Raw genomic sequence first — 13,280 nt, forward strand, 5'->3', positions numbered from 1 at the left:
TAGAAGGCAAAGGCCGTCCAAAGGCAAGGGCAATTCATCTTCCAAACCACCCCTTCTTGGAATGGTAAGTAACGTTTTGCGAGAAGGTAAATCTCTCAGTGGCAAGAGGAGGGATTGGTTTGAGCAAGTGAGCATGGGGTTTCCAAAGGAGCTTGGAATTGGGTGTTTGCTGAACAATGGAGGGAGGGACCCCCCCCCAAAAAATAGCATCAAAGAGCTCTTGGAGGAAATAAACAAGGAACGAGAAAAATAAGGAAAGTAGAGGTATAAGATGCATCCAGAACCAATAGGTAATACACACACACACACTTAGAAAAATAGGAAGCTTTCACTCCATCTTAGGGACATAGGAAGCTGCCTTATACTGAACCAGACCATTGGTTCACCTAACTCAGTACTGTCTGCACTGACTGGCAGCAGCTCTCCAGGGTTACAGGCAGCAAGTCTCTGCCTGTCGTACCTGGAGATGCCAGAGGTTGTACCTGGGACCTTTCCCCTGGAAGGCATGTGCTCCACCACTGAGCTAGGCGCCTTCCCGAAAATGCATTAGTTTTGTACTTGATTAGTCAACACTGCTAGTTTGACGGGAGGAATTAATCACTGACCGGATTGGTCTGCATTAGTTCTTTCAAGCAGGGCTGTAAATAGTTGGCAGTTTCCCCCCAGGCAGCATTTAGGATCCGAAGAGCCCCATGTGTATTTTACAAGGCGAGGTTGGTAACGAGTGGGACTGGAACCACCAAAATTCGGCAGGGAGAGAGAGGGCTGCTGTCCTCTTTGAAGCTGCCACTTGCTGCTATCTCATTCATAAACTTTTTTTTTTCCAACCCTGGTTGCCCAAGCCCAGAGGAAGGCAGTCATCAATGACATCCAGATTTATTCATTTTTTTAAAAAAGATTCTCGTTCACAGGGCTCTTTTAAAAGGCACTGCAAGGCTTTTAAGCTGAAAGAAGCTTCCCAACAATCCTGTGACTTGGCTCTATTAAGGTATCAACAATCATTTCTGAACAAGGGATGGAAGGCTGCCAAAGAGGTTTTCATTCATACATCTACCAGTGCCTATATTTCTGAAGTGACGCGTTCCTCTTGGGAACATCCACTGCGCCTATCAGGGAGGCAGTGGGTGGGGATAATAACAAACCCCAACAGAAAAATATTGAGCAGCCAGAAGAAACCTCAGCCTCCCCAGTCTGCAAAGCCCTCCTGTCTCCCCATCCATGGCTACTAGGGAGCATCGCAAGCAGCAGGCAGGCACAAGTCCTCGGTGGTTGGCTGGGGCTAGGACAGAGGACAAAGGCTCTGCCATGTCTTTCTCTTGGGCTCTGCCAGCCACCACCATTCTATGTTCTCCGTCTCTCTGCCCGATGCCTTCCAGACCCTCCTGGGCGTTCAGATTGGCAGAGAGGGCCTTCTTGGTAGTTCTGCACAACCCCCAGAAGTTCAAGAGGTGCTGCCAGCCCTGGAGACGGCATTCTCTGCGGGGGCCCTAAGCTGAGAGATTCCCTTCCCAAATGGGTACATTTGGGACTTTCATTTTATGGCTTCCATGGTATGCTAAATAGGCCCTTCTTTACTCGGGCCTTCGATGCTTGAGACATACAGGCAACTCCTGTTTTAGGCACAACCGGTATGTGCGCAGAAACGTCATAAAGGCGTCACTGAAACATCACTAACAGGCCGGAATGGGGGCGGGCAGGGGTGGAGCAAGGCATTTGCAGACTCCGTCATTGGGGTTCCAATTCCACACAAGCGCACAAGGACCCAGAATGCAACTCCTGTGCAAGCGGGGAGTTGCCTGTGTATTTTTAGGCCCCACTCTGTTCCCTTGATTGGCATTTGTTTTATTAATTGGTTTTATTGCTGTGGGGTTTTTTTAATCGTGGTCGAGGGCATGTATGAAATTTAAAATAAGATAATAATAGTCATAGGGACGCGGGTGGCGCTGTGGGTTAAACCACAGAGCCTAGGACTTGCCAATCAGAAGGTCGGTGGTTCAAATCCCCGCGACGGGGTGAGCTCCCATTGCTCGGTCCCTGCTCCTGTGAACCTAGCAGTTCGAAAGCACGTCAAAGTGCAAGTAGATAAATAGGTACCGTTCCGGCGGGAAGGTAAACGGCGTTTCCGTGCGCTGCTCTGGTTCGCCAGAAGTGGCTTAGTCATGCTGGCCACATGACCCGGAAGCTGTACGCCGGCTTCCTTGGCCAATAAAGCGAGATGAGCGCCGCAACCCCAGAGTCGGCCACGACTAGACCTAATGGTCAGGGGTCCCTTTACCTTTCAATAATAGTCATGGTACTGACAATAATAATAAATTCCAACCCCTGTTCTCCCATCACCACCATCTTTTAGTTACCTCCACCGCTGCAGAAAGTATGCATCTGAATAACACTTCTTGGGAATCACAAGCGGGGGGAAAGCTGTTTTTCTCAGGTCCCGGTCATGGGTTTTCCACAAGCATCCATTTGGCCACTGTGAGAACAGGATGCTCAGCTCCATGGCCCTTTGGCTTGACCCAGCAGGCTTCTTATTACGTTCTTACAAAATCAAGTAAGTCCAAATATTGTTTGAAATTTGGAAGAGCGGTTTCAGGCTGCCCCCCTCTCTCCCTGGGCTGGGAGTTCTCCAGTGGCAGATGGGATGGAAGAAAGAAAGGAAGGTTTGTGCGTTCTCTTAAATCTGCAAGGATACCTTCAGCAAAGGTGGCGTCTGTGAGTGTGCCCTTCCCCTGCTGCATTGTAGGCAATAACTTCTGCAAGAATAGTTCTGGAAGTCACATCCCGGGGACACAAGATGCTGTTGGAATAGGCCCTAGAATTCCTACTTAAGTGATGCCCCCCTCCCACCTCCTCGGCTTTCAAAACAAGAAATTTAACGGCAGGCAATTAGACCTTATCACTTTACTCTAATTGCCTATTAAATCTCACATAAAAATGCACTGCGGTGCTGACTCTCAGAAGAGTTCATTCACTGACAAGAATGGGAGGGGAGCCCAAGGGGGGCATCTCCTGGTCTCTTGCGCTAAATGCCAGCTTGGTCCTCTGCATTCAATCATCTTGACAGCACCAACTTTTAACACCCAAGAATGCAGCAATGTGGAAGGTTCTAAGTTGGGCTGTGTATGTGGTGGTGTTGGGTGTTTTTACAGATTTTCTCTTCTGTTGCAGATTATTTTTACTGCTTCCAGGAACAGACTTGTCTTGTAGAACATCTTCTAGTAGTTTTCAGATAGCTGATCTTTGCCACCATCATTGTGGCTCACCAGGAAGACGCAGAAGGCTCAGAATAGGGTTCTCCCAACGCCGCTGCAACTTCCAGACTGGTGCAGCAGAATCTCCCAAATAAGAGCTGGCTCCTGGGGAACAGTCAGATAAAGGACCCCTGGACAGTTAAGTCCAATCAAAGGTGACTATGGGGTGTGGTGCTCATCTTGCTTCAGGCAGAGGTGGCCAGCATTTGTCCACAGACAGCTTTCCGGGCCATGTGGCCAGCATGACTAAACCGCTTCTGGCGCAACGGAACACAGTGATGGAAACTAGAGCGCACGGAAACACTGTTTACCTTCCCACCACAGCGGTACCTGTTTATCTACTTGCAGTGGTGTGCTTTCGAACTGCTAGGTTGGCAGAAGCTGGGACAGAGCCACAGGAGCTCACCCAGTCACACAGATTTGAACCACTGACCTTCTGATCGGCAAAACCAAGAGGCTCAGTGGTTTAGACCACAGCGCCATAGTCTGATGCTGTGTGGATGAAATATGCACAACATCACCCAGAAGCCTAGCTGGTGGTGGGTCCATTAGGTGCCGGGCAAAGGTCCCAAGAGGAGGTCTCTGTTGCCCCAGAGTGGGGGAAGAGAGACAGAATCTGCAGGACCAGAGACAGCTTGTAGGTAAGGAGAGCTGTTGCTTCCTATCTGAGGAGGGGCCCATCAGCAGAGATCAATTTTTAAAAAGGGAGTGTGCCAGTTTGCAGCCTTGAACTGGAACGGCTGCTTGGTGCTTTGGGCTAATATAAAACATGGTTCAGAATTCTTCTAAGCAGGGAGATCTGCACCATGGTCTTCTATAAGGAGTTAAGGCATCTTTTGTTTCCTCCAGCACAATTCTTCTCATCAGCTGCAAGCCTACAGAGGCAGGATCTCCAGGGACAGATCCTGAATCATCTACACAGAGCCCCTTGGCTTTGGCAGTGCATTGCCCTAAGATCTGCCCCAGAAACTGGGAGCCTGCCCACTCAGCGCTTCTGTTCATGCACATCACCAGACAAGTCGCTTCCCAACCACCTCAGTATTAAGCATTGATTCTGATTTGTTTGCACAACGATTCCGAGAAGGATATATGACGGCAACTGTTGACCGAGGGTTCATTATGGATTTAAGGGGGTGGTTATATGACATCACATCAAGCAATTCCTACCTCGCACTTTCCAGTCCATTTTTCCCGGGCTTTACTTTATTTTACTTTACGTTTATTTTTTGGAAGCAGGTTTCTTGCACAAGCCTGCCAGATCCACTTTAACTGAGCAGCTGGAATTTGCTGGTAGTGACTGAATTCTACCCGCAAAACAGCAACAGACTGGAAGCAGCAGAACATACTGTATTTTTCCATGTATAAGACGCCCCCTATTTTTTTAAACCCCAAATTAAGAAATTAAGTTGTTTAGCTTTTTGGGGGTGGGGGAGGTCACTTCCACCAATTGCTCATCCGCCTTCCCACCACTGCCAATTGCTTGCCACAGCCACTGCCACACCTTGCCGCAGCCACCAATTGTCTGCCTGCTCACTGCCACCAACAGCCCACCCACTTGCCGCAGCCGCCAATCACCTGCCCACCTCGCCACAGCCGCCAATCGCCTGCCCAATTGCCACAGCCAATCGCCAGCAGGCCTTGCCGCAGCCACCAATCACCTGCCCAATCGCTGCTGCCAATTTCCTGTTTGCTGCTGCCATTAATCGCACGTCCCCCCTCTGCATTCACTATGTGTGTATAGGACAACACCCAATTTTTTTTTTAGCAGAAAGCATCATCTTATACACAGAAAAATACAGTATTTCCCTTAAACGCTCCTTTCCCTGCACCACAGAGGACTGGCATTTCCGTTTGTCTGAATGATGACGGTAATCCAACTTCACGCTTACCCCCGTTGCTCTGCTTTGGCCTAAATGTACCTTTCTCTGACACTGGAAAAACTACCGTTGGCGATTTTTGCCAAGCAGCCAATGAAAGCGTTCCCTGTACGAGTCAGTGGAATTTTGACTTGGTGCCGCTGCCCAGTTACAAAAACAGCAACGAAGACAGGCGGGAGATCAGTAAGCAATGGCCGCAGCCAAGTGAGATGATGGTGTCAGGGTAAGGTATGTTCCAAAGCAAGCAACTCAAGACAGCCTCAGCCCATCTTCTGCTCTTTAATGGTGGCCTTGCACAAAAAAGGCAGAAAGAAAACTGGAGCCAGGTGACCTGTCTGTCTATTAACCTCTGCGTTTTACCCAGGCAGATCAATAAGTGCTTTGCTAAATACCACATTAATGCACTCTTCGTTTATGATTGAGCCCAGACGGGTTCCAGGGTACTAGGAAAAATAAACCTCTGTTAACACACGGACCACGTAGGCAGCTATTTCAGTTAACTTCAAAGGTGATTAGCACGCCACAACCTAACACCATGAAGCCAAGCGTTATGAAACCTAGTGAAATGCAATGCTAATTGAGAAACAGGAATTGTTATTATCTTACACAAAAGACACAGAGAACATTCTATCTGTGTCCGGCTTTTCTTCGGAAGAGCTTATTTGGATATCATGTAGAGATTGAGCAGTGCAAAGGTACTTTGACAAGCACCTGCCAGATGAATTATGGTGGCTTTTATAACTTCTGTGGAAGTCTTGTGCAACACTGCTGCGAACACAACAGGGTTCCTGTTTGGAATTAAAAAAAACAGGCCCAGCCACAGCCCTGTTCAAACTGTTTTCCTTTAAAAGCAACACCATCACAATTAATGAGAATGAGGATATTTTAAGTATCCCAGCCGGGCAGGCAGCTCGGTAAATTCTTGCGAAGTAGCAGATTTAGTTACATAATTTCCCCCCACCCCACCCCGCCAGTCTTCAAGTCGCTGTGAGTGTACTCCTCAGGGCAGGACAGCGGAACAATTTAAAATCATCGCGTTAACAGCAGGGTTAAAGAGGGGCTCAGAACTGGCAACAATGTGTGGGCCAAATGGCCCCATGCCATGCCTAGGACCCACGGCTCAGCGGCAGAACACATGCTAAGGCAGGCAGAATGTGCCATCCCAACTCTGTCCTATGTTTTCTGCATCTGGTCCCTGTCCCCAGCCTCCAATTTATAACCAAATATCTGTATTTTCTAATCTCTGCCTTTACCCAACCTCTCCCCCCCCCCCCCCAATTTTATCCACTGCCCAATTCCTTTAATAAAAGCAATCTGTGCTTTTCACTGTTCCAAGTCTCTGGTACATATCAAATTTTCCACTCAGGCTTTTTTTTTTAAGAACGGTTATTTATTCTTCCCACTCTGCAGAATTCCTCCAACAATATCAACAGCGGGTTGTCTCGACTATCTCTTCCTCCAGAAAGGAAGCCAGATGTGGTGGTGGTGGTGGGCGTGGTCACTTTTGGGAAGTTTCTTCCTTTGTGCCCCTGCTTGCAAAAGAGATTGACTCTCATGTAATCAATCTGCTCGGACCACGGCACAACTTCCTAAACCATACCTTCCCATATGGGCCGAATGCATGCACCATGTGGCATGGAAAGTCTTATGCACAGGATTTTCCTTAAGCCAACGCTTAGCTCTCACACTTTTGAAAGGCTGATAGAGGAAACCTGTGAGCAAGTGCAGAGCAAAACGCTTCGGCAATCGAACCAAGTCCTGGCTCGTTGCTTCTTACACATTGGCAGGTGGCAAGTGGTTTGCGGAAAATGTCCTCGTGGGCCAAATTAGGACCTCTTCCACTTAGGACCACTTGGAGATTTTTGAAGTATTAAGACGTTTATCAATGCTTATAAATAAACCAATAAACCAATAGGCAAGACTGGAAATTGGAGGTTACCCACCACGGGCTTAAACCATGGTTTATCACTTTGGACATAACGTGGAAAACTTTGGTTTAACAAATGAGAAAAGTGCTCGGCTGCAGGAGGAGGATAGAGGTGCAAGAGTACTGTACCTTGCCTGTTTCCATCCCTAAATCATGTTTTGTTGGGCCAGGCAGGTTAGGGTCTGGACCGGGCTATTGACTGCTGTCAGGGTTGTGCACAAGTGATGTGCAAATTAAAGTTGAAGTTCTGGGCCAGGACAAAAAACTGAAATCTGCCGCCTGTATCAGAGCTGCAAAGTTGCACAGCTTTCAGTTTGCATACATTTTGTTTGGTTTTGCTAGTCTCAAGGCAAAGAGACTGAAGACACCCACCCCACCTGCTACGACTTAGTTCACCAAAATCATGATTCAGCTGCTTCGCTGGCTTCTTTCAGCAAACACTGCCCACACATTTTCAAGCATATTTGTGAAGCCTTAAGAGCTGCTCCCCCCCCCCCCCGCCCCAGGCTTCTTAAGAAGTCAATTTTTTTGCATCCAGTTATCATGCTCTGCGCTTTTTTCCATGGTTCCACTGTGTCACATCACTCATGGCTTCAGTTGACAGCTTAACCAGCTAGGTACGCTAATTTATCTCTCAAAGAGCACTTGCCAGCAGCATAGACATTACGTTTGACGCTGTCAGTCCTTTTCACACAGAGCTGAGAAGTACATGCCTTGGTTCAGAAAGCAGCAGTATAACTAAGCCTGTGTCAGAACTGCCCCTCCTGCAGTGCCAAGTGGACACCATGCCACAACTCTCCTCCTCAAAAAAACTCTATAGAGAAAGGATCAGGAAAGATGGGTTTTCAAATCACAGAGGAAATGGGGAAAGCTGAGCTTCAAAAATGCAGGTGCCAAGTCACCAGTTGCAGCACTGGTGAGATGCACGCTGCAGGAAGGGGGGGGGGGATCATCTCTGACCTTGGTGAAGGGTTGGCAGACCCGCTGCAGGTGGGGAACTGCCAGACCTCACTGTGGCTGGACACTTCCTGTTCCAGTTACACCCCAAATCTGAAGCAGAAGGTGGATCCGGGAGACCAGGTCTCCAATCTCTACAATTCATGAAGACCACCAAATAACCACCAAGTCCCAGCTCACATGGTTCTTGGGAGGATAAATCTGGAGGAGGAAGAGCCATGTACATCACCTTGAGCTTACTGGAGACAAGGTGGAATACAAATGCAGGAACGAAAGTTAACAGCAATCTTGACTTTTATTTTTGGCTAATGCAACATTGAAACCTCTTCTGCAAAACAAGTCAGAACTTAAAAGAGGAAGAGCCCTGCTGGATCAGACCAAAGGCCTATTTAGTCCAGAGCTGCGCCCATAGCGGCCAACCAGTGGCCTCTGGGAATTCCACAAGCAGAACATGGGAAAATACCCCTCTTCTGCTCGCAGTCCCCAGCGACAGAGGCATACAGCCTCCAATGGCAGCAGTCAGGACTGGTAGCCGCATGCTCCATTATTTTACCTAATTCCCTACATCTTGTAGCAGTGAATTCCACAGTTCAGGTGTGCACTCCATCCTTTAGTCTGTCCTGAATCTCCCATCAGCTTCATTTGATGGTCTTGGGCTCTTAACATCAAGAGAGAAGGATAAAACTTCTCTCTGTCTGCTTTCTCAATGCCATGCCTACCTAACAGCCTTTACAAAACTTTTCCTCTGCCCAGGATGCAATACAGATTGGAAACACAGGAACTGTCACAGAACGATGCAAATCCAGGATCTATGCCAAGCAACCCCACATACTCATACACAATATAAAAAGAACACTTCTTCTTCTTCTTCTTATTTAAAGTATTTATGCACCCCTTTTCATCAGAAAAGATAATTAAGCAGCTTACAAAGTAAAAAAAGACTATGTAATATATTAAAGATTGAATACAGTGTGGGAAAAATCAACCTCCATAAATAATAAAATATATCAAACTCCAAAACACAGAATTTCGTTCACTCAGTATAGTCGCTCAATATCCACATCTACTAACACGTGTCTGCACCTCAATTAACCTAAACACACACATTCACACACACACACACACTCAACAATGACACATCCCAGCCAGGAGGTTCGATGACCCTCTAGGTTCCTCCCAACACCAAAATTCTTTTTGATTTATTATAAAAAATATTTATATCAGGGGAAAGAATATTTATATCCTGCATTTTAATATACAAATCCGTTCAAGGCATTTTGCAAATAGTGTTAAGCTACTTTAAAAAAGTAAAATAAACAAAATCAATGTTATAAAATGTCACCAGGATCCTTTCAACAGGGCAGTTGGTGATAAGAGCAGCCCTGCGTGAGAAAGGGATAGTGTCCTGGGTAAATACACAAATAATATACAAAGGCTGCACTGCAGGACTGGCAACCTAGCGCTACGAGGCTAAAATCAAACTTAATCTAGGACTATGCAATGTTTATGAAGCAATGCAGAAATGGCAGTCCTTGCCCAGAATAGGAATTAAAAAACAAGACAGGAGGGAGGGGGAGTCACACAGTTATATGGGACGGGTGTCTAACAGTGCTATCCTAAGCATACTCCCCACCCCCCAAGCACAAGTAAAAAAAAGGTAAAGGTACCCCTGCCCGTACGGGCCAGTCTTGACAGACTCTAGGGTTGTGTGCTCATCTCACTCAAGAGGCCGGGGGCCAGCGCTGTCCGGAGACACTTCCGGGTCACGTGGCCAGCGTGACAAAGCTGCATCTGGCGAGCCAGTGCAGCACACGGAAACGCCGCTTACCTTCCCGCCAGTAAGCAGTCCCTATTTATCTACTTGCACCCGGGGGTGCTTTTGAACTGCTAGGTTGGCAGGCGCTGGGACCGAGCAACGGGAGCGCACCCCGCCGCGGGGATTCGAACCGCCGACCTTTCGATCGGCAAGCCCTAGGCGCTGAGGCTTTTACCCACAGCGCCACCCGCGTCCCTTGCGCAAGTAAATGGGGCGCAAGTAAATGGGGTCCCAAGCGCAAGTAAATGGGGCTAACTCCCAAGTAAATGTGGTTTGAGAGGTTACTGGTTTGAGATACCAGAAGACGAAAGCATGGGATTAGAACATAAATAAAATTCGCTGCACAAGACTAGGTGCAAATTCTGCACGTAAAGGGAACAAAACCAAAAGGTGGATTGACACAGGAGGAAAGAAAGAGGTTATTACTTCAAGGAAACCCAGCAAGTCCTAACACATCCAGGATGTCATCCTCATCTGTGCCAGTTCTCAGGCACCATTAAAGATTTAGGGCAAAGTTTTACCCTAAACCAGGGGTGGGAGAACCGGAGGCTTGCAGGCAAATGTGGCTCTCTGGGCTTCTCTATCTGGCCCCATAGATTCTCCCTACAACACGTGCCCCTCTCCCTAGATTGCAACCCCTTGCGAAACCTGTTTCTTACTCTCTTTGAATGCTTTTCCCTGGCTGGGAAATGTTCTGGTAATTCCCCTTATATGCCTGGATGGAGGATGGGAAGAGGGGTGTGGGTGTGTGGCCGACTTGCACGCCTGGAATGTCGGCTACTGTGCAAACGCTTAAGAGTCACACCCCTTGGTCCACCCGCTTTTGCACCTGCTCCCACTCATTGCTGACAGGCAGCCTCCAGAAGGTTTTGAAGAATTATGTAATTATTATTAATTAAATTTGTAAACCACACCATACCTGCAGGTCTCAGGGTGGTTACAACATAAAATCACAAATAGATGGTAGAAGTTGCTCCACCCCGTCGTAACTTAATCAGCAGAAAGCCGAGAGCGGCACAGTTTTCACGCTATGGCTGCCGTGACCTCTATAAGCAAATGTACTGTTCTCAATCTTTTTTGTGATTTTATGTACTCGGTACACACACACATGAACGCAGCCAACTTGCAGCTGATTTGGGGAAACAACTTCAACTGTTCTGAATTTGAATTAGGCTAACTTCAGTACTTTATCTTTTTTTCTGCGAGGGCTGCAAGCTTTAATTGGTTTAACTGGTCAAGGACTCAGCTAAAGGCTGAGTTGGTTTAATTGTTGGGGCTGAGATTTAAAGATAAACACTTTTCCATCTCTTGCAATCCTACCATAGAGGTGCTAAATAAAGATGGGCTTTCCTTTTGGCAACGAGAGCTAGCTTTTATTTACTGCCTTGCAATACACTTCCTTCAAAGTATCAAGAAAAGCATTCAAACTGTGCTGGCTGGAGTTCATGGGCGACACCAGATTGGCAAAGCTGGCTTAAGCTATGAAGGAGTATACGCAGAATTTGAATCTTGCTTTTGGCATAAACTTTGGAGGGTCTCAGGCAAGGTTCTCCCTTTCTGCCTCTGCTTCTCCCACCTGAAACATATTACACGCCTATCCTGCAGAATTATAAATGCCATATGTGGAACGCATTGTATTTCTTTAATGCTTTAGAGTTTAAAATTATATTAACCCTTATTATTTATTTGCAGCAAGAGAAATCAATCCACTAAGCTGCATTGGCACAAGCTTCTCTCTCCCACGGTGCTGATTATCTCATGACAGAGGACCTTATTTAAAGTGTGCCAGCCAGGAAGGGCTTACCTGGGACCTTGTCGACAGACGCAAACACGGAGCGTTGTACGGTAGGGTCGCAGCTGCCACGTCGGGCTTGGTCGTAAAACCGGAACGGCAGGTGCTGAGATGCAGAAGCTGAGCTATGTCCAAAGCCCATCACTTCGTTTGAAGGCTGGACCGGAAGGTCTAGGAGAGCTGGGTTTAAACGAGACACATTTCAAAATCTACATCAGCTGAAGAACCTGGAACCTCAGCTTGTCAAAACCGTGCCTAGGGATGATGGGAGTTGTAGTCCAACAACATCCGGAGGACTACAGACTCCCTATCCCTGGGTTACCAAAATGTAACAAGCTTTCTAAATTCAGATCTTTATCCCACAGTTGGTATCTCTAAACTGGATCTGCAACGTGTTTTACGTACGCACTGCTGTTGTTTTAAACGGTTTTTAAAGCTTCTATCTGTAAAACAAGCTTAACTGCTTTTGTATTGCAAGTATTTTAACTGTTTTTCTATATGTAACTGTTTCACACATGTTTTATTCCTTGGGATGTGATAAATAAATAAATAAATGGCCCTTGCAGCTGTGACAATTCTCCGAATTCAGATTGTTGCAAATTTTCCACAGAATGGGAGTTTTGATATTATCACAATGGATGGGAAGAATTCACTCTGGTCAGGGATGGGGAATGTGGTGTTCTGCAGGTGCGGATGGGCTACAGCACTGCTCATCCCTGACCACCGGCCACGCTGGCCCAAGCTGATGGGAATCGGAGCCAGCCAAAAAATACATCTGGAGGGACACAGGCTTCCCGCATCACCCTTGCGTTTGCTACAAGACAATTGCCAAGAACAAGCAAAACAGTACATAATGGGGAGGGAACAAATTTTTGGAAAAAGCCAACTTTTGATTATGAGAAAGATGACAATTTTGCAGGGTCTTTTGGTACTGGAGAATCAATGCTGAGCGTTTCTGGAAGTTTACAAAACTAATGATGTTAACGCTGCATCCAATGCTAGTATGTATCCCATGCTAGTCCTACTCAGAGTAGGCCCATTGAAATTAATGGACATGTAGAATGATGGTACATGTTTTGTTTTAAGTTTATTGCTGTTTTTACTTTTATTTTTTGAATGCCGGGCAGCAGATTTGGGGGCTGTTAAGGGCAGCACAGCAAGCGGGGAGCAGGTTCAAAGTTCACTGGGCAGTCCTCTTGTGCAAATCCCACTAAAGTGAACGTAGTTGTGCAACAGCATGTGAGTAAATAACTTAAGCTTGCGGGTATGAACAGAGCACTACTATGGATGTTACAGGTATAGACTTTTACCATGTACGCAACATTGTTCTCCTTTTCTATACAATGCTTGTTTTGCTTTCAATTGTTGTTGTTTAGTCGTTTAGTTGTGTCCGACTCTTCGTGACCCCATGGACCAGAGCACGCCAGGCACTCCTGTCTTCCACTGCCTCCCGCAGCTTTGCTTTCAGTTACCAAGCCAGAAATCAGGGATAAGGGGCCTTTTTCATCCCCACAAAAGCATTCTCTTCTGTGCAACCTTTCAGAGTCAACATGCCAGTGGTGGGCAAGGCCAGAAGCAAAAGCAGGCGGAACAATGAATGTAAATTTTACCTTCCTACAAGGAGACGGGTCTCTACTCACTCAACCCTTTCTATCCCCCTCTG

At 47.0% G+C, this 13,280-nt stretch overlaps 1 protein-coding gene across 3 annotated transcripts in view; it reads right to left on the bottom strand.

The window, feature by feature from the left end:
- CLEC16A (C-type lectin domain containing 16A) overlaps positions 1 to 13,280 on the bottom strand; it is a 96,493-nt gene that overhangs the window by 30,627 nt on the left and 52,586 nt on the right. For all 3 annotated transcript variants that reach the window (XR_013390601.1, XM_077918639.1, XM_028706963.2), the window contains exon 21: positions 11,630 to 11,797. Coding sequence is in view for 2 of the 3 variants with exons in the window: in XM_077918639.1 (XP_077774765.1) it covers positions 11,630 to 11,797 (168 nt within the window). In the remaining variant the exon portion in view is untranslated. The remainder of the gene's footprint in view (positions 1 to 11,629; positions 11,798 to 13,280) is intronic.

The sequence above is a fragment of the Podarcis muralis genome, chromosome 14 (assembly GCF_964188315.1).
Source record: "Podarcis muralis chromosome 14, rPodMur119.hap1.1, whole genome shotgun sequence".
Classification (NCBI taxonomy): Eukaryota; Metazoa; Chordata; class Lepidosauria; order Squamata; family Lacertidae; genus Podarcis; species Podarcis muralis.